This window comes from Ixodes scapularis, unplaced genomic scaffold (assembly GCF_016920785.2).
Source record: "Ixodes scapularis isolate PalLabHiFi unplaced genomic scaffold, ASM1692078v2 PGA_scaffold1__304_contigs__length_218370807, whole genome shotgun sequence".
Taxonomy (NCBI): Eukaryota; Metazoa; Arthropoda; class Arachnida; order Ixodida; family Ixodidae; genus Ixodes; species Ixodes scapularis.
In genome coordinates, this window is record NW_024609846.1 from 122,170,374 (window position 1) to 122,191,359 (window position 20,986).

At 48.6% G+C, this 20,986-nt stretch overlaps 1 protein-coding gene across 1 annotated transcript in view; it reads left to right on the forward strand.

The window, feature by feature from the left end:
• Positions 1-393: 393 nt before the first annotated feature.
• The window catches only part of LOC8041694 (anoctamin-7), a 78,339-nt gene continuing 57,746 nt past the window's right edge, over positions 394-20,986 (forward strand). Inside the window, exon 1 of the mRNA XM_042290312.1 lies at positions 394-526. Coding sequence (XP_042146246.1) covers positions 394-526 — 133 coding nt within the window. The remainder of the gene's footprint in view (positions 527-20,986) is intronic.

Consider the following 20,986-nt stretch of genomic DNA (forward strand, 5'->3'; position numbering starts at 1 on the left):
AAGCGTGTCGCGTAGCTTTAGGAGCAAGAAATGTAGAAACGTTGTTTTCGCTCCACCGAGCTATACCAGGGGCTCCCGCAATTGCACGTCGTCAGCATTGTCTTGAGATAAAACAGGCTTTTTCTTTAGACTTCAAATCGTTTGACAGATCTAGAAATAGTTCTTAGACTAGTCGCAACGATGACATGAGCTCTCCATAACGCGGACGAAACACACGCCTGTCGACCTCAAGCAGTTCACGTCTCTTGTGCACAGAGGGAGGCACTCGGCCGTTCCGAAGATAGAGACTCGACGGACGCGAACACCTGACGCGCTCCCGCACTCCTCGGTTGGACAACAGTTGTTGAACAATAGCTCGGAGTTAGATCCACAGGTTTCTTTCGCTCCATTCTAATGAAAGCTACTCTTCTAAACGCGCAGAATGACGAACTGGAGTCCCAGGCCAGCGAGCCGGGCCTGGTGATGGGTCCCTCTGGCAACGTCCCCTCGGCGGACCTCTTCTTCCGGGATGGCAAGAGGAGGATCGGTAAGTGATCGCTCCTTTCAGGTTTATTTTCTAGCTTCTAAAAACTCGTTCACACAGTTGCGTTTGACTGCGTTAAGACTTCTGCTTGCGTCGAGCTGTTGCTATGGCGACCTTTACGACGAGACATTGGAGAGTCGCTGTGCTGCACGTCGTCAACAAAGCGCAACGCAGTCGACGCAACATTGCGAACGAGCCTTATAAAATGCCCGTGGATTGAGAGGAAGCTTGTGGGTGATCTGCCCGAGAATCGTGGAAAGCTAATATACCTACTCTTGATATGAACGAATCTAACCAAACCTATCTGAAACAACTATGTACACCATTCCTTTATCTACAAATCCGCACCCCATCGCAGTGGCGGATTTATAGATCAGGCTTGAATGAGGAGGATGGAGGGGGAGATTTCGCTGGAAAAAGGGGGGGGGGGGGGGGTAGGATCTGTTAGCACATTAAGATAAGAAAGCCTGAGTGCTCAATTTTCCGAGAAAATAAGATTTCTCCGGAAAAAGAGTTAGCGCAGTATTTACGTCGCGAGACACCTTTCCTGTTAAGAGCAATTTTGATATTTTGTTTCATAATCGCTCATTAAAACACCGAACTCCCTCATTCAAAAACAAATAAATGAATTAAGTGCTTGTATTGCAACTTAAGGCCCCAACATAAGTCACACATCTCACTTTCCCGGAAAAAATATTTTAACGCAACATTTATGTCGTAATACTTGTTTAGAGTGAAAAGCAATTCTGAAACGTTCTTGTTTTGGCACGTGGTCCCGAGATAAAGACAGAAAAGAAAAGCACGTCGTGAGCTAAATATTATGCGAAAATGTTGTTGCACTTTATATTTTTTTCTTGGAAGGGGGGCGGGGGCAAGTAAGAATTCATATACGTGATGTATCAGCACCAACTAAAATAACCAAGGCCTCTGAACATTCCGCTGTTCCCACATGGAAAGTAATGACAGTCGGATGGCGGATGAACTCAGCAATTGGACACGAGCTCGATGCCGAGCGTCCTCCAACGCCCTGATTGGACAGGAGGCCCCAGCCGAACGCTGACGCACCACTCGTATGCAATCTGTGCCTGCGCTCGATCTTACGCGGATGACGTCAAAACTCCAGTGCACAGGCTTCGAATATTCTAGCTGGTGTTGGTATTACCCCCTCACATAACTTCAGGAGGGGACGGAGAGTTCAGTGTGCCTCTAAGGGCCTTCCCGTTTCACATGAAGATTCCTGACAACCCAAACTGATCATGACTATTTTAGACGAAAACCTGCCTAAGTAATATGGTGTAAAGTTGGGCGAGTTGGTGGTACATGCTTAACAAAAAGTAAAACAGCTTAAAAAAGTGAAAGCCGTTTACAAATCCCTGTAACGCCGAATTGGAGCGCAGCTCTTGAGGTGGAGGAGTGAAGGGTACTGAGGGGAGGGTAGACCCCTCGCCCTTCTCCTCCTCCCTTCATTCTTTAATATGCTCCGGGGGGGGTGTCACGTGACTTCGGGGAGGGGGTCACGTGACCTCGGGGAGGAGTGACCTGGGGGTCACCTCAAGGTCACGTGACCCACACGTGACCTTGGGGGTCACGTGACCTCAGAGGGGTCACGTGACCTCAGAGGGGTCACGTGACTTGGGGTCACGTGACCTTCAAAGGGTCACGTGGGGTCATCGTGGGGTCACGTGACCTTGAGATGACCTTGGAAGGAGTCACGTGACCTCGAGGGGTCACGTGACCTTGGGGGTCACGTGATCCCAAGATGACCCCACGTGACCCCCAAGGGCACGTGACCTTAGGGGTCACGTGACCTTCAGGGGGTCACGTGGGGTCACGTGACCTTGAGATAACCTTGGGAGGGGTCACGTGACCTTGGGGGTCACGTGACCTTGGGATGACCTTGATTACGCCGACGCCGACGGCGACGCCGACGCCGCTCAAGCCGGGAACGGGCCCCTAAGAGCTGCGCTCTAAAAAGTCCCTTAGTGACTATAATCTATTTTACGTTAGGACCGACCACAGCCGTTGCTGCGATCCGATGGAGGCAACCAACGCTATCGCGTTAAAACATGCCACCTTTTAGAGCGCAGCTCTTAGGGGCCCGTTCTCGGCTTGAGCGGCGTCGGCGTCGCCGTCGGCGTCGGCGTCGGCGTAACCGCAACCCTCGTAACCCTCGTGAGGGTTACGAGGGTTACGAGGGTTAATCTCATGAAAGCTACCCTCACGAGGATCACGAGGGCCACGAGGGTCACTTACCCTTGTAACCCTCACGAGGGTTACGAGGGTTAGTTACCCTCAAAAGGGTTACCTTCACGAGGGTTACCCTCACGAGGGTTACTTACCCTTGTAACCCTCACGAGGGTTACGAGGGTTAGTAACCCTCGTGAGGGTAACCCTCGTGAAGGTAACCCTTTTGAGGGTTACGAGGGTTAGTAACCCTCGTGTGGGTAACCTTCACGAGGGTTACCCTCACGAGGGTCACGAGGGTTATGAGAGTTACCCTCACGAGGGTTACTTACCCTCGTAACCCTCACGAGGGTTACGAGGGTTAGTAACCCTCGTGAGGGTAACCTTCACGAGGGTTATGAGAGTTACCCTCACGAGGGTCACGAGAGTTACCCTCACGAGGGTCACGAGAGTTGCCCTCAAGGGTTACTAGGGTTACCCTCACGAGGGTCACGATGGTTACCCAGGTCAAGTGACCCCCCCCCTGGGGTCACGTGACCTGGGGATACCCCCGAGGTCACGTGACCCCTCGTTGACGTCATAGCTACTGATGACGTCATCAGTGACGTCACTGATGACGTCACTGATGACGTCACCGGCATCCGCATCGTCATCGTCATCATCACTGATGACGTCATCAGTGACGTCACTGATGACGTCACCGGCATCCGCATCGTCATCATCATCACTGATGGCGTCATCAGTGACGCTTCTGATGACGTCATCGGTATCGTCACGTGGCCCCAGGTCACGTGACTCCCCCGACGTCACGTGACGCCCCAAGGTCACGTGACTCCCACAAGGTCACGTGACCCCCAAGGTCACGTGACCCCCCGCCCCCCGAGGTCACTTGACCCACCCCCCAGTACCCTTCCCTCCTCCTCCTCAAGAGCTGCGCTCTAATTCGGCGTTACAGGGAGTTGTAAACGGCTTTCATTTTAGAGCGCAGCTCTTAGGGGCCCGTTTCCGGCTTGAGCGGCGTCGGCGTCGCCGTCGGCGTCGGCGTCGGCGTAACCGCGCGGTGCATCATGGGAAATGTCCCATAATGCACCGCGCGAGCCCCCCACCGGGGTCACGTGACTCCCCTGAGGTCACGTGACCCCCGCCGATGTCGCGTGACCCCCCAATGACGTCATCGTCACTGATGTCGTCACCGGCATCCACATCGTCATCGTCATCGTCACTGATGACGTCACCGGCATCCGCATCGTCATCGTCATCATCACTGATGACGTCACCGGCATCCGCATCGTCATCATCACTGATGACGTTACCGACATCCGCATCGTCATCGTCATCATCACTGATGACGTCATCAGCGACGTCACTGATGACGTCACCGACATTCGCATCGTCATCGTCATCATCACTGGTGAAGTCATCAGTGACGTCACTAATGACGTCATCGGTACCCGCATCGTCATCATCACTGATGACGTCATCAGTGACGTCAGTGATGACATCATCGGCATTGGGGGTCACGTGACCCCCAAGCTCACGTGACCCCCCAAGGTCACGTGACCCCTCCCCCTGGTTAGTTTAACCCCCCCCAGTGCCCTTCCCTCCTCCTCCTCAAAAGCTGCGCTCTAATTCGGCGTTACAGGGAGTAGTAAGCAGCTTTCACTTTTTTTTATCCATTTTACGAAGCCATTGCGCATTTCCATTGACAGTGGTCGCAACTTGCACCGATCGTCTGTAATCGTCTGCAGACGCGGTTTTCTAAAAGCTTTTCATGGAAAACGATCGGTCCGAGCTCGCGATCCGAGGTACCGATCGTTTGGTTCACCGACCGTATTTCATTCCAGTTCCCTAAAACTCCCTATTACGAAACAATGTACTTTAGCACCTTAAACTCTCAAAAGTATGGTTAAATTTCACCCGAAGGGACGATCCCCACGTCGTAACTTACGAACAACCGGATTGATGGATGGATGGATGAATGAATGCTACCGGCTGTACCCTTTATAATGAGCGGTAGCTTGCGCCACCTAGCCTAGAAATAAAAACAAAAAGTATGATTTTCTTCCTTCGCCAATTTGCTTCCCCAGTGCAATTTCGTAACTATCACCAGGCGGTGTGGGATATTGCAAGGATGACTTGTGGGCGATTGGGAAAAAAACTAAAAACATCGCCCGCTTCTCTTCTCCTTGGAGAGAGAGTCGTCAGTTCTCCGTTGGTTAAACCTAGTCGGCGTTAGCCCAGCACCGCGCCCATTGGGAGACAGGGTTAAGACATTAGGCCGAAACCACGCGGAAAGGAGTCCGATTTTTCTCTTTCCCGCATGTCCCCAGCTGTGTGAGTTATTTGCACGACATTCAATTCTTTCTAGATAACTTCAGCCAGTCTTCCAATCTCTTCTTTTTCTATAGAAATGCACTTGTCACCTATTCTTCCATTCTTGTCTGCAAACCCCAGCGCTCAGGCTAAATCCGTCGCCCCCTCCGGGATGGCGCTAGAAGACACTGTGCGCCTCAAAACGACATGTTCTATTGTCTCGTCCTCCCTTAACATACGACACACCGCGTATCCATTTCCTCATACTTTGTCCTATATGTCCTAGTTCACGATACTCCTGCTCTAGCCTGAAATAAACACGATCTCTCCTGTGCATTATCATACCAATGTTCCTTCCTCATTTCCTGTTTTCGTCCCTTATAAATAGTTAAAGCTGATTATTCCTGCATTCTTTCTTCCCGCATGTTTCTCTTGGCTTCTTTTACTCCTTTTTTCAAAGATGTAGTCTGCCCTTCCTCAGCACTTGATTGTTGGTGCTTGAATTTTTGTTTTTGGGTTCAGTTTGTTCAGTTAGTGTTCAGACATTTTATGTATATATGCTTATATACTTTTCTCGCCCATCGTGTATCCTCAATCGTGTCTAGCCTGTGTTCAGATTTCAACTGACTGATTGCCCCTCCACCCTCGAAAGAAATCCCAGCCGATATCTCCCTGCACTCCTTCATTGGGTGCATTCCCATGCGCCCCCAGTACCATTCCGCCCACGGTCATCTGCCGGGTCTCTGAACTCGATTGGACCTGAGATTTAATGCATAATACCACATTGCCAAAAGACAACCCTTACACCATGACTCCTCTCCATACTCCCCTAACAACGTCATATCTATTGTAATTCCATAGAGCCCTTTGCTTCATAATTGATGCGTTGCTTTTTCCTTTCTTTAGTATATTTTCTTCCTGTACTTCTAAGTATTGTTTTCCTTTATTCAGCCATACTACTCAGTATTTATGCTTCTCTACGTGTTCTATTAGAACGCCTTGAATTTTCAGCGGGTCCCCCTTCTCATCGTAAGAAACCATTATTCAGGACTTCTCGCTACTCAATTTCACACCTAGGGAGTCTCCTTCCTCCCTAAAGACCTTGATCAGCTTCTGAAACCTATCTCAGCTATCTGCTAACAATACAACGTCGTTTGTGTAAAACATTCTTTGTCTAACTTGGTATACTTTTCCCCCTTCCTCCATGTATGACACATCAAAACCTAAATTGCCACTCTTCTCATTTCTTTTCCTTTCCGCTCAAGTGTATTATAAAAAGTAGAGGCGATAGGGGACAAACCTACCTGAGTTACCTTTTATTTCTGCCGGTTCTGTTATTTCTGCTTCCCAACGAGCAACCAACAAACAAGTGATGTTCATTTCAATCGGTCAGGCGAACTTCGCCGGAGTTCCTTGAAACAATGTTGCTGGACGAAATGGCCGAAAATTGCCAGTTGTTGATATTTGAAGTTTCTTCATACACTCCATCCCGTAACAGTCTTATACGCGTAACTGAAAAAGGTAACCGATTACAATACAATTATTTTATTAAAAATTTAACCGATTACTGTAATCAATTACTGCATCACAAAAGTAATTAAAAATTACCAAAAAGTAATCTATTAGTTCTCCCGTTACTTTTTTAAACTTTTCATTACGAAATTAAAATAAAAATCCTACATATGGTCAAAGTGGTTACATTTTGTTTCTTTTTGTCATTCGCACCTTATTAAGCTTCAAGAGCAGTTGTCGTTCGAACTTCCCGTCAATCATACCCCCAGTTTTTTGGTGACGATATCTGCCGCGACGCTGAAAACCCTTTCGACGGATGGGCTTGAGAGAAGAGTGGTGTTGTAGCGCACAAAGCACAGTGAGTACCAGTTCATGGTTACGCAGTGCTTCGACCGGCGTTTCGGGGTCCGCTAGGAAGCGAAGCGCTCAGCGACAGCCAAAACGACGCTGAGCGCGTTGACATTTTAATACCTCTGGTATTTTCATATATATATTTTAGTTGTTTAAAGGTCAAAGCAATGTCCAACGGTAGTGTGACGTTGACGAGTGACGCACAAGCAGACAGATAAATTTTTTACGTAACGAAACTCAACTCAATTATTTAGCTTTTTCAGAGGCATATTTTTTATTGCTTTTCATTGGTTACATAAAAATAGTAATTAAATTAGAGAGATCGCTACCGCAGAAAAGAAGTAATTGAAACGGTAAAAGTTAAACTAAAATGTAATTAATTACAAGTAATCAGTTACTTGCAACTCGTTACGTGCAGGTCTACCCAAAAATGAGCATTTAGGCTATTCGTAGATGTATTCCATAGAGTACAAAGTTGAACCGGCATTATTAGTGACAGTTCCATTGGGGAGTCGCACCCTGCAAGCTCGGATGTGTCCATCATGTCAAATCAATACTACGAGCACTTCTCATGTCTTTAAGAGTTGCCGTGGCTGAAGAAGCTGGTAGACCAACACCAAAGCTTCCTTATTCAAGTCGGCACAGTAAAATGTAAAGATCGTCGGCTGGTTAAGTACTTCTTGTGTCACCTACGCCACAACTGTTCCGTCATATCCTTTGACGGTTACTCCCACGACGGTTAAGTTGACGGTGTGCAGGTGTCGCTGGCTTCGAGCTTGAGCTGGTGGGGAGAGAGGTTAAAGGATTTCCCATAAGAAAATGGCATGGGGTGAGTGGTTCCTTTTCGGTGGGTTCCGTATAAACGTAGGTTAGAGACATCGAATTGATGACAGAGTCGACTTTGGTCAAGATTGTGGTCAGCTCTTCGAAACTGTAGTAGCGGTTGCCTAACACTTTCTAGAGTGAAGACTCGACAGATCGAACCATTCTCTCCTAGAAACCACCCCACCAGGCGACTCTTTCGTTAATGAACGCCCACTGAATCTGACGATCCGCGAAGAAGCTTTGTACCTCGTCTCCACGTAATTTTGCCATCAGTTTTTCTAGATTTCTATAAGTACGCTGAAATGTTTTCGCGTTGTTCGAAAAGAGATGGCTCTACACACTCCTCTTCTGAACATAAATCTCCAGAAGGCCATCAGGAAGTTAGAGGTAGACATGCCTGTCACCAGCTACAGGTGTATTGCACGTGTACCTGGACAGGCGAAAATGAGGGTGTAGGACTTTTGTTTTTGTTTTTACCCTGTTCCATTGTGCTAAGGGGTCCAGCAAAATATACACATGTCACATCAAAGGGGGCAGCTTGAGTGACTGTCGCGAAGGAGTGGAGCAATTTTCTGGGTGGTAGCTCGAGTGTCGAAACGGTCACAGGTCACACATTTCTTCAGCACCTCTTTTACCATCTGTCTTCCACGAGCGAACCAGAACTCTTCCCTCAGTTCTCTGAGAGTCTCCAGCGGACCAGCGTGCAGAAGTCGTTGATGCGTGGTGGTGATTAATAGCTAGTTAAAATGATGTTGTGAAGAAAAAAAATGTGATGCTTGGCATCGTATCAGAGGTCAGTGTGGCCAAGGCGTCCTCCAACCATCAGTATCCCATTCTTATCCAGATAGGTATTTAAGTCCCACAGCGGAGAGTTGCCCCCCATCATACCTCGGCAAACCTCACTCATGAGGGCCCTCAGTCACCCTCACTCACCCTCACCTTCATAGGTGAGGTGAGGCTGAGTGAAGGCCATGAGGGCTGTGAGGACCGTGAGTTTGTGAGGGCCGTGAGGGTGGCGAGTGCGTGAGGGGCGTGAGGGGTATGAGTGCGTCAGTGCCGTGAGTGTGGTGAAAGCGTGAGGGGCGTGAGGACGGTGAGCGCGTGAGATGAGGGGCGTGAGGGTCATGAGTGCGTGAGGGGCGTGAGGGCCATCAGTGCGTGAGGGCGGTGAGTGCGTGAGAGGCGTGAGGGGCGTGAGGGCCATAAGTGCGTGAGGGGTATGAGTCCGTGAGGGCCGTGAGGGTGGTGAGTGCGTGAGGGCCGTGAGGTTCAGTGAGGGTGAGTGAAGGGCCGACCTCTGCTCTCCATACGTGCTGAGCGATGAATGCATTGGAGCTCTCTCGGAAAGGCTTCCCATTGCACCTGCAGGATCAGACACGTCCGAGCGTGTGCCACTTTTTCTGTCGTAAGCGGTTCCTCATGTTTCTCGCTGGGGTGCCTGGAGTTGTGTAAGAATCGATGCATCCAAGTGACGACTTGAAAAAACTTTTAGAGAGAACTGTGCCGCTGCTGGTGCAAGATCTGTTCTTCCCTTTGTGTTACGCTGTGGGCGGGACCAGCTTTCTTCTCTTCATTTGCGGTGGTCTTATTGACCATCCCTTCATGGGTCGGCCAGTAAGTGACTGGTTTTTAAGCCAGGAAGGACCCTTTCACCAAGCCGTTTTTGACGTGAATTCTACAGAATCCACTGCAGAGCAATTGTCGACTTCGTTCAGAGACACCAGCTGGCTACTTGTAGGTTCAGCGACCGAGTAAGGTTGTCGTTTAGCCTTGCTTTTATCAGTCTTCGAGTCTGAGTAGAGAAAGGTTATTTATCTGTGCCACCTGTGTCTTGGTCAGGATCATGGTCACAGTCGTTTTGGCATCTTCCGCGCGCAAGTACGTCATTGACTTATAAACTTTGAGACTGGCATCTGTGAAGATGTGAACTTCCTTTCGATCATCGTTAAGGAGTCCAAGAGACCCTCAGGGTATTGTTACCTCTGTCAAGTGGGGCAGCGCTGAGTGCTACTGCGCCCATCTTGTCCGAACCTCTTAGTGGTGAATCCATTCAGGCAGTGGTGCATCGATCCCAGTCAACATCCAGTTCTCAGAGAGACTGGAGCAGTCAGTAACCTAGCTGTCACAGGACAAGAGCCCGAATGGGTCGTGAATGCGAGCTGATGCCTGAAAAATTAATCGCTTTCGGTTGCTGTTCTGCTTTAAAAACTTCAAGACGGGCCCCATCGAGAACGCCAATTGGTCTTCATTTTAATCCCAGGCGAGTTTCAAGCATCGTGAGAGGCTTGCTGTGGGACATTCTACTTGGTTCAGGACACATCCGGTTCCTTCATCGTTTAACACCTTCTGCAACTTCGTAGAATTTAAGTTCCCCTTTCTGATTGTCCTTTCTGCTCTCATCATTACATGCAACGTGTGACGGTAGAACTGTTCCGCCTCCTTATCAGAGACTGCTCCAGTGATGCGATCGTCAACGTAGAGGCTTTATGCCAGTGTTTTTGTTGCTTCTCGATAGTCGTCAGTTGCCGATAAGTGGTCTCATAGAGTGGCTGCCAGAAGGAATGGGATGCCTGTTGCCCCAAAAGGAACTCTTGTCATCCTCTAAACCTCCATAAAAGGGTTTGGCTCTTGCCTGGTCGACATGTGCTCATACCAGAAGAATCGTAGAGTGTTGCAACTTTCTGGCTCGACGATATCTTAAAAAATGTTTTTTATTACCATTTCGTAAAAAGACATCAGAAGGGGTATGGAAAAACTTGAAACTAAAAGTAGCAGAGACAGGCAAAGAAGTCAGTCAGACGACGTCTCAACTCAGCTAATACCGTTTGTTTACTAAACCAATTATATACACATTGAAACCAAAGTCTTCACCAATCAACACAACAAAACAAATGTATTTTTCCTTTCCTACTTTTTCTACAAACTTTGCAGCCATCAATTTACACACTTATGACACACCATGACCTTGCATGGTTACTCTACCTTCGATGTCGATGTCTGGGCTAAGACCGATGCCGTGAATGCGATAGTTCAAAATCACTTTAAGAAGGCAGGGTTTAAGTTTGGTCCCGACTTTAATGCCTCATTTAGAAAGACACATCTTGCTTCGCTTGATTACGCATCAAATACCACTGTGACTTTGGGCAAGAGGCTGTCTGGTTGAGGACCAGCACGCCGAGGCATGTAATATACTCGGTTTTCTGTCATGTCGTATTCCTCTCATGGAACGTTTTCCGCAAATCCTTGTTAAAGGTACTGGCGGATGGTTTCATCATACTTAGTCGGCATCGTCTTGTTCTGCATCAGCTTCCTTGTGAGGGTATCCAAACATTACCTTCCTACTACTTCGTTGTCGGCCAGCTGGAGGTTCATTGGCTTCCAAGGAAGGGCCACATTATACCGTTGATTTACTAGCTTGGTGGACGATGAGAACGTCTTGGTGACTTTCCGGTCCGATTCCTTTTGTGGGAGGTTAGGTTCGGTGATGTCCATGCTCTGAACCTCCCAAACGACCGAAGTTCGGTGGACAAAGGGCATGTTCTCACTCACGCAGTCTCGAAATACTGCAGCGAAAAACAGATAGCATTAGAGTGAGGATTCTATCCTTGAAGTGTCTACCAAAACTCCGTCTTCACAGCAACCAGAGTACCTTGCAGGTTTTGAAGCTCACCACAAACCAGAGTCCAATAATAGTCAGCACCGATAAGAATACCAATGCCACTCCTCGTTAATTTGGAAAATAAGAGGGTCACGTCTGCCAGTTCAAAAATCTTTCTATTGACTCCTTGCACAACATTGTCTAAGAGGAGAAGATGCTCCGAGCAAATCTCTGGTATTTCCAGGGCTTCCACCCACTGTTCCTTTCGGCTGCAGCTATTTAGCCAAATTTGACCACGTGTGCGTTTCTCCTTGACGACGTTTTCTGCTCCTCCGAAGGATTGGATAGTAATGTACTCTTCCCCATGAAAGCGCCATGAGAACGGCGATGTTGCGTTGCAAGTGATCATAGAGACGTCGCAAACCGCTCCCTCGCTTTAATTTTGTACCGCTGGTAAGTCGAGCAGTTGGGCGAGGTGTTCCTGAATTAGAACATCTGTCAACCTACTCCCCGAAGAGTTATATTACTGCGTTATAGTTATCTCTTGTAACTTGAATACCGGCTACTGCTGTTGCTGCCTTTCCCGTAAGCGCCGATCAATGGTAAAGAAACTTATCGGAGTTAGACAGCAAGTCGTTGTAATGAATGGCTTGTATGAACTGTTCCCAAAATGGTTTCTAGTCGGTTGCCGTACCACAAAATTGTTGGAGTTTTAGTTTCGGAAGCTTCACCTGCGAATATGACACGTTTCCGTCGCCGCTCTGGTGAACGCGCGTTATATCGGCTTGTATTTTGAGTCGTTCGGCCTCATACCCTTCCTGTCTGAGCTTGGCGATGTAGGTGGCGATCCGGTCGTTGTATTCGATCTTGCAAACGCAGTTCTGTTCCGCATTTCCATCCGGTACCGGCGGTTCGACGGCCGCGTCTACGTTGCCTAGTTGTAGGTGAAGGGCGATAAGCCTAACAGAAAGGACGTTCAAGCATCGCTCGTCCTGATGGTTCTCGATAGAGGAGGGGATGTCGGAGATCAGTTATGTGTTTTAAAACCTCACTGCTTTTTTTAGCGTCTTGTTTTAGCGCTTTAGGGCTTCGTTGCGGGCTTCGAGTTGCACCACACAATTGTTAAACTTCCCTCGAAGAGACGAGCCCCCGCGCCATTTCTTACAAACAGCCAACGAAGAAGTGATGTTAATTTTGATCGTGTCGCGCCCTTTAGCCCACCCACGGCCGGACTGTATTCGAGAGTTTATTTTTCATTCGGCCTTTTTAGTCACAAGAGAAAGCATGTGCATCTTTCTGCGGGGGGGGGGGGGGGGGGGGGGGGGGGGGGGCACTGGCACCCTACTATTCTCGCTGTTCGACCCTGCTAACCCTGCTCCTCAAAAGGGCATGTTTCTCATGGCCCAATGGCGTATTGTCGTGTCCTGAATTGCACGTCGAAATTGGGGAAGACTTCTGGCCTGTCTTTCCACCAGCTGCCCAGCGATGAATCCTTAAGCACCACGTCAAAAAAAGAAGATACCAAGAAAATTCTTGTTGTCAACAAGTACTCATCCACAGTATACGCGTAAGGTCATCTCTTCCCTTAGTGAAGCATTTAAAAAATTATTGCTTTGGTGGAAATCTAATGAATAAAGAAGAGAATGCTCATGTCCTACGATTTTTGTGCTGTGGAATTATCTCGGGGGGATCAGCATACAGGTCTTGGACCAGCGCTGTAGTTGTGCTTTTTCTTGTGATTCTTAAAATTAATACTCAGAATTAACGTTTACCGCCTGTCACCGAAAATCTAGCAGCACCTTGCGCCCATGTCGCATTTCCAGCACAACGTAAGGAATATGTCATAACAGGCTTCGCGATAGCTTCCAAGCGATTTACAAGTTCGCCACCTTTTTTCTGACTCCTCCATCTTGCTTTGACCACAGTCTATCCTCGTGGACAACTTTCTGTAGCATTACCAAAGAGGAGAAGAGAGTACACGTCCACAGCTTTGATCAGCGCTCTGACGCGCGCTCACGAACCTTTGATTGCATGCGCTCTGGCGTAGCTCTCTGCCGTCTAGAGCCCCTCTATATGACAGCATAGCTGCCAGAGTAGCGACACGACGCAAAATTATCTAGATGCACGACGTCAGAAGCGCCGATAGTGATCTCCATTTTGGGCCTGGGAGGTTGCCATGGTAGCCGTGCTGATAGCGACGCCGGACGCCAACTTTTTTTTAGTTGATATCTCCATTCGTACATGCAAAAATGTTCCAAAAGCCGGAATTAATGATTAAAAACAAAATACCTCTGACTTGCATAACAATACCAACAATTTATAAGTAGACGTTTCGTCTCCTATGCGGGAGACATCATCAGTGCAGTTAAGCGGAATGTGCCCTCCAACTGTGGCTCTTAGCCTCTAAAGGAGTAACTGTGCTACCCGCTGGGTCTTTCATTGAGGCACTTCCCCGTTTTTCAACATGGTTTCTACTACACAAGAGGAGTTGGCTCCACTGACGTCTAACTCCTGGTTAGCTCAGTTGCTAAAGCGCTCCACTGAAAGTGGAGAAGTTCCTGGTTCGATACCAACACCAAGCGGAGTTTTTCCGTCGCGCACCAGTCACTAGCTCTGTTGGGAGATTTGTGCTTGTTCTTTGTTCCCGTTGTTCCCACTCTCCAAAGATTATACCCCCGAGGCGCAGGGGACAAATGCATTCGCATGCACCTTGTTGCAATCGCTCCTCGTGAGACCCTCTGCCCTCGCATTGACTCTAGAGCAAACTCGGCTCATCCTCTGGGAGGCAAAGAACAGGACCGGCATGCCATTAATGCTTCCAACTGTTTTCAGAATATGGGACACTTTATGCAGCTACAAAGAAATCACCATCCTTTTCCTGTCCACTCTAGGTTTGGATTTCTGAAAGCATTTCACTTTATTTAGTAGGAGGTTGGCAACTTCGGATACTACATCAGACGGAAACCCCGCAGCCTTTAACCTGTCAACCTACTCCCCGAAGCTCTCAGGCATTGTGTGGAAGCAGGATCTCTGAAGAGCCGCTTTGAGGCACAAGGTGGCAGTGCCCCTATTAATCGACTTAGAGTGGGCCGATCTGTACTCTAGAATAACCTTCCCAGAACGCGGACCGTAAGACCAACATGTTTTGGCTATCACCGAAGCGTAAGAAAAGGTCGGGCAACAGGAGCACACCTTCATTGGGTACCTCGACAGTAAATCTGAGCCCGCCTCCGCAGTCCGCAAAAGAAGTCGGCACATTAGCGACCGAGGCCTCCGTCACATCTTCACAGATCCCTAACAACATAAAAAAAGTCGTCCACGTAGCTAATCACCTTTTTAACTGCGGTGAGGTCTAACAGCCCCTCATAAAACGATCCACGTACATCACTCAAATAGATGCCCCTCAGTATTGGTGTCACACATGACCCCCACCTGAAATTTGCACATAGCAACCACTCTTCCAACCGACCGCGATATATTCCGAGTTGAAGCGCAACTTTTCGAGAAAACACTTCAAGGAAATATTACTGGAACGTCTGAAGGAGAGTTCGCCACACATCTGGATGCACGCCTTCCCTGAGGAAAGCAGCCTATGGTGTGGAGGCGAATATGAAAGTTATTCCATATCCACACTGAACGCACCGCAGACGTTGGGTGCATCCTCAGAAATTCCACCACCTCCCCGAATTCGAAGCCCGAAAGGGACCCTGTTATTTAACGTGAGCAGCTAACCTTGAAGAAACAAAAACCGCATCTCCACGTGGTGAATGATGTTGATTGGGGCGAAGCTGTGGTGGTGCTTGTCTGCGTAGACGCTGAGTCGCAGCATGCCGAGCCTTTCGTTCGTTTTCATCCATGTCACGCTGCGGTCAAATGCTCAAATCTGTATATAACCACGTTCCATACCACACATTCTCTTTCTGACATGGATGAAAACGAACGAAAGGCTCGGCATGGCTGCGCCTCACCGTCTACGCAGACAAGCATCACCAGAGCTTCGCCCCAATCAAAATCATTCACCGCGTAGAGATGCGGTTGTTTATCGTTTTTTTTTTCTTTACACGAGCACCAAAGCACGTGCTCACGTGCTCGTGAGCACGTGAGCTCACGACCAGGAGCACGTGCACCCGACGGCGGACGGACATACGGACACACTCTTAGAAAAAAGGGTATGGATAGTCCTCCCTCAGGGGAGGAACGGTCTTGTAACCTTTGTTCCTTTGGAAAGAGAGAAACTTTCGTCCCTGAAGCAGGGGAGCAAAGTTCCTCCGTCGCTTACATCTCAATATGGCGGCCCCGAATTGAGCAAATCGAGCCCAATAAGGCTTGACGAGGACGTTACATCTCTTGTACGGGACCAGAGCAGCAGCAAATAAAAGCGTAACACGAGCTTTCCGCGAACTGTGTTTATTTCCGAAGCCAGATTCCCCCCGCAAGTACAGAAACTCGCGTTTCGAAAGCAGTTACTCAGTCTTCTCGTTGATAGCACTGCAATGTTAAACGGAGACAACCGATACCCAGTTACTCCGCGCACTTTGCGTCTTACCTTTGGTATTCCTCGAGTCACAATGCCTTCGTCAACCGCACATCACGGAAAAGGGCAAGCTCAATCCGCGAAACCAAAAGGCGCTCTCGAAAAAACAAACTCGAAGCCGCGGTTTATCGCGTAGCGTGAAAGAAGGTTAAATCGCTATCCACCAGATGGCGGGGTCAAGCAGAGTAATTGCAAGTAGCTAGGCTACGTGGCGCTAGGTGCCGCCCAATTTATGTTCTACAAAAATAATTTGATTTCCTCGGGCCACCAGAGCCGTATATGTAGAGAGTTTGGTCAATGGGAGGCGCGGGCAGAGCCAGGGCGTGCGGCAGATTCGGAAAAAGGGCTTGGCATGCTCTCTTGACCAACCAGAAGCCGAAAAGAATCCCCTAGCGGTGGTAGCGAGAAACAGTTTTGAGCCGATCGATCACCGAAGGTCTCTGTTCGTATATGGTTTTAATAAGTGCGTAAGAGTGAAGTGTAGTAACTCTTTGTGGTTGAAAATAGGGTGCACGTGTTCTTTTCATCATGATCATGCAGAAAGATGTAAGAAACGAATGCGCCGCTCAACTCTGTTTTGCGCGGACAGAGTGTGACCGTTCTGACGGCAGGGACGGCAGATTCCCGGCGCTCGGCGTTTGGCGTAAGGATTATGTCGATCTTTCCGCTAGTCGCACTCTTCCACCATCATTTTAGATGAGTGTGATTAAAACATCACGTGTACCATATTTTCAGCCATCGAGAGTTACTCCAATGCAGTTATCAGGTTTGTTTCTCGCGAGCACCGCCAGGGTATTATTTCCGGCTTCTGGTTGGTCACATTCGAATTTCTGAAGACGCCCTGGAACCCGCCCAGCCCGCTTTCGGCCAATGGCGCCGCTTCATTTGTCTCCTATACTTCCCAACGAATGGCCAAACTCTCTACATATACGGCTCTGCGGGCCACTATTGCCTCTATTGCGCTTGGGGATCATCTACACACACATCACGCTTATGAGAAGCATCAGGTGAACATACATTGAGCACATACACGGCACACACAAATATCAATACAACGGAACACCACACTAACCCGCACACTACAACCGTGCTGTGGGCTTCCGTCTTTTACACTGGTCGTTTTGAACGGACGGAATTTCTCGGTGACTGAATAAGCGATAAAAAATATTCCCAGCATGTTGATTTTTTTCCAGCAATGTCATACGTCTGAGTGTATTTTGAATAATTCAAGGGATGAATTTCTTATTAAAAAGCAAACGCTCGATCATGCCGTACTTATTTGAAAGCCAATAAATCAAGGCGCTCCAATGTGGTTCGAAGCCATGTGTTTGTTTCCCCGCACGGCACGTCGTAGCTTGTGTTTATATTGTTGTGTTTGTTTTTCTATTTGTGCTGTTCGCGCAAAGTTGCAATTGCCGTCTTGAATTAATCTCTGTAGAGCGGATATTCACTCAGCTGGAAGTGATGCTTTACGGGCTGAGAAATCGCTTTTCGATCAACTTGAATGCAGTCAAAACTGCGACTTGCGGCAGGTGTTAAGTGTACGGAGCTACGCCGTGGCGAGCCCAAAAACTTCTAGCGCTCATCCCAGCGCGCAACTTGGAGGGCAGTTTCTCCAGGAACCGTAGTATATTTAAACAGCAAAATAAAGGATAGCTTTTTTTCAATTTTACCTACTACTGTTTTTTTAATGCTAAAATTCCACACTGTAAATATACGTACTTTCCGTCACGATTTCGTACTGTTGTCCTGGCCCCAGAGCGCAGTCGCTCTCGGGGACGAGACAACCGAGTCACATTGGCCACTGTACGATAGGAGCTTCTACTGTTCAGACAAGCGCTCCAACATGACTATCCGCACGTTGATCGATTGCACGTAATCCCTCAAGTGGTATGAAACTTTTAATGTAAAGCGGAATGTCAACCTGCGACACGTCCCGCCCCCTCCGATCACGGTCCGACCAGCGGCATCAATGCCTGACAGTTTACGATCTCATCTTGTTGTTACACCACTGATACGCGAACACACGGTCACATCGGCGATAATTCCAGTCTTCTGTTCACAACCCACAACACTGCCACCACGATGTTGCAGCTATAGATATATATATTGTTGCTGACACACACAAATATAGAACCACGTTGAAAGCCGGTTGCACTCGGCATCGGAAAACAGAACCGAACTCAGCACAGAAGGCACCCAGGCAGTTGGCAGCAAAACCTGCCTGTCTTGGACGCAGTTCCTGCGGTTTCCATAACGTCGAAAACGTCGATACAGTTCCGCGTGGTTTCGCTACTGTAGTTCCGTGCCGCGTGAGTCCCGCAATCCGGAGACGGCCATCCTACCCAGTGTTCGTGGCGCTGCTGGCACTGCTCCGGAACTTCGCTGTTTCTAGCGGCTTCGTTTGCTCGCTTTATAAAATTAGTGATAAAAACGTCTGTGCAAGCGAAATGTTCTGCACGTTTAGACTAGAAGACGGAATTACAAGCGGCATTCGCTGCCGCTGAAGCTCAATCAACTTAACAGCTATTTATTAAACAACGTGCGCGACCTGCTCGAAAAACGAAACCGAAAGAAGATGAGTCGGGAGGACGAAAGCTTTCTCCCGTCTGCCTGGAGAAGGAGAAAAACTCTTCGTTCCTCCTTTTTTCTCGTGTCCGCTCAGGGGCGGGTCAGTAGAAGGGAGGAAGACGCGCCGTTGCTACTTTTTTCCTCCGGTTTTTTCTTTAGAGTGCATGGCTAGCCCCTAAGGAGCTTCGCTCCTAAAACTTATACCTGACGCTGCCAAGAGCTCCTTTCTTTGACAATGCACCGATCTCACTAAGCGTTTGGCGCATGCGTGACGCCGCCATAACTTTAGTTCACAGGAGGCAGACGGCCGTGCTTGCGAGGGCTCGTTCCGTCTCGTGCTCTACACACGCAGAGCTCCAGAGAGGTTGTCGCACGTGTATTAAGACTAAAGTTCCCTCGGTGCATTGCGGCTGCGGTGGCGTAGTCAAACTGGCTGGTGAGGTCGGTCTATTGCCCTCAACAGATATGCTTCTTTATATGTATATAGTGTACCATGCATGCGGTGGAATGTCTTTCGCCAGAGTCGCTCGGCTGTGATGTATATCAGAGCCGTATATTGGGAGAGTTTGGCCAGTGGGTGTGGCGACGAAGGCGCCGGAGAGGAGAAAAGTAAATGAAAGGGAGGAGAGCGCCGAAGGAGCGAGAGAGAAAGAAGGGAGCAGAGAGGAGACGACCGCCATTTTTTAGCAACGCTGTCGGAGACTGGTCGGAGAAGAGCACTGCTGAGGCTACGCGTCGTCTGCTACGGGCCGACTTCTTTTTTGCTTGAATAAAAGTTTGTCTCCATACGCCGAAAAATCTTCATTTATTAGCTTTTTAACCCACCGAGGAATAACAGAATGTAATTTTCTTGCCAGAGCCAGCGATATAAAAGGCAATAATCGAGATTTAGATGCCAATTCCACGCATTCCGCCGGGAGAATGATTGAAGATGGCGGCCCTCCCCACTCAGGTGGGAGCAGCCGGGAGTTCACGCGCATGCGCTCATGCCTCTCGCTCTACGCCGCGTGCTGATTGGCTCACTTGGGAGGAGAGCGTTACGGTGGCGAGATCATAGACTGACCAAACTCTCCCCATATACGGCTCTGATGTATATAAATATGGTAGCTAGGCTTATACTGTACTGGTATTTTCTGGAAAACTAACTCCACCTTGTACGAAGAACTGACAGCTCTAAAAATAACTGGTGTTAGGCATTTCTGAATGCCGCAACGGTTAGCAGACTTCGCATGACAAAAATATGAGGCCGTGAAAGCTAAAACAAATGCTCGCTAAATTTTTCCATACAGCATTATTCCACCAAATAGTATGACATGAATTTTAGGTAGTACGCATCAGAAGTTGTAATAATAAAATTACAGCAATGAAAGTGCTGTTATGTGTAATGAGTAATGTAATCAATTGCTTCTTGGCGTGGGAAATTTATTGGAGTAATAACTTATACAAAGGTGGGTAATCGTACTCAAATAACGTAACCGCTTTTTGTTCTGTTTGGCACATTGGTAGTTTAGCCCCATATCGCAGTAAAAGAAACTTCGTCCGAATTGCGAGCTAAAAAATAATTTCCTCGTCAGGCTCGTCAAAACATTAGGCACTGGAGAAAATCAGCTCTCTGAGTTAAGTCCTCAATTTGAACTCTTTTTGTTAAGGTTAGAGCCATTGAAAAGCACGGCGGAAGAGCCCAGGTACACACCTAACCTCGCCACCCCGCAATCTGCTTCAGCGCCAAAAAAAAAAAAAGTTGGTTTGCCATGATCATAAAGGTAAGAAGCTTCTGGAGGCGACATGACGACACCAGAGTTGGAGGGACACGTCCCCCACAGTGACCAAAACCAAAAGACGCTATTGGACGGGAAACACAGCTGATTGGTTGCCAACAGCTTGTTTGGTCACCCTGGGGGCGTTCCCACTTGCTGCAGCCTCTACTTCCGGCTTCACTTGGGATTTCCTCACTTGGCTTAACTGAGCCGGTATGTCGCCTCCTCTACTTCCTACCTCAATGGCTATGGTCAACGTCACCATGGCAACGAAGCGTCTTTAATATAGAGGAACGCGCGAACGTAGCGTCTGAAGCCAGCAACGGGAGACGCCATTTCTTTCGAAGGTCGTTGCTAGCAAAAACGCCGCAACGCTAGCCAAAGTTGGACGCGCCGTTTTAGAGGTCGACGCTGGGAGCTGAAAGCGCTCGTCTCGCGAACCTTCGGCGGTTCCGACGAGGCTTGATGTACGCTCGGGCCTGAGAGTATATTAAAACGTCCCCGAGCGAAGTGAGGGCTGTCCGCGCGCTGCGCTGTATGTTTAGCAGCCCAGCTTGGACGGGGGTGCAACGGTGGTACACCCGTTGCAGCGGGTGCAACGGGAGTAGTATGCATGCGGTGGAAAGCAACGAAATGAAGTGCTTACTTGGGCTACCTCCCAGTGCTTTTCAATGAGCGGAACGCGAAGAAGAAGAGTTCTTGATAAGGAAATTATGCAGATGACTAATGTTCTCCAGCATCTAATCTTTTTACAAGTCTTAAAAACAAACATGCTTTTTTGACCATCCGATGGCTGGTTTTTATTCCCTGCAACATGA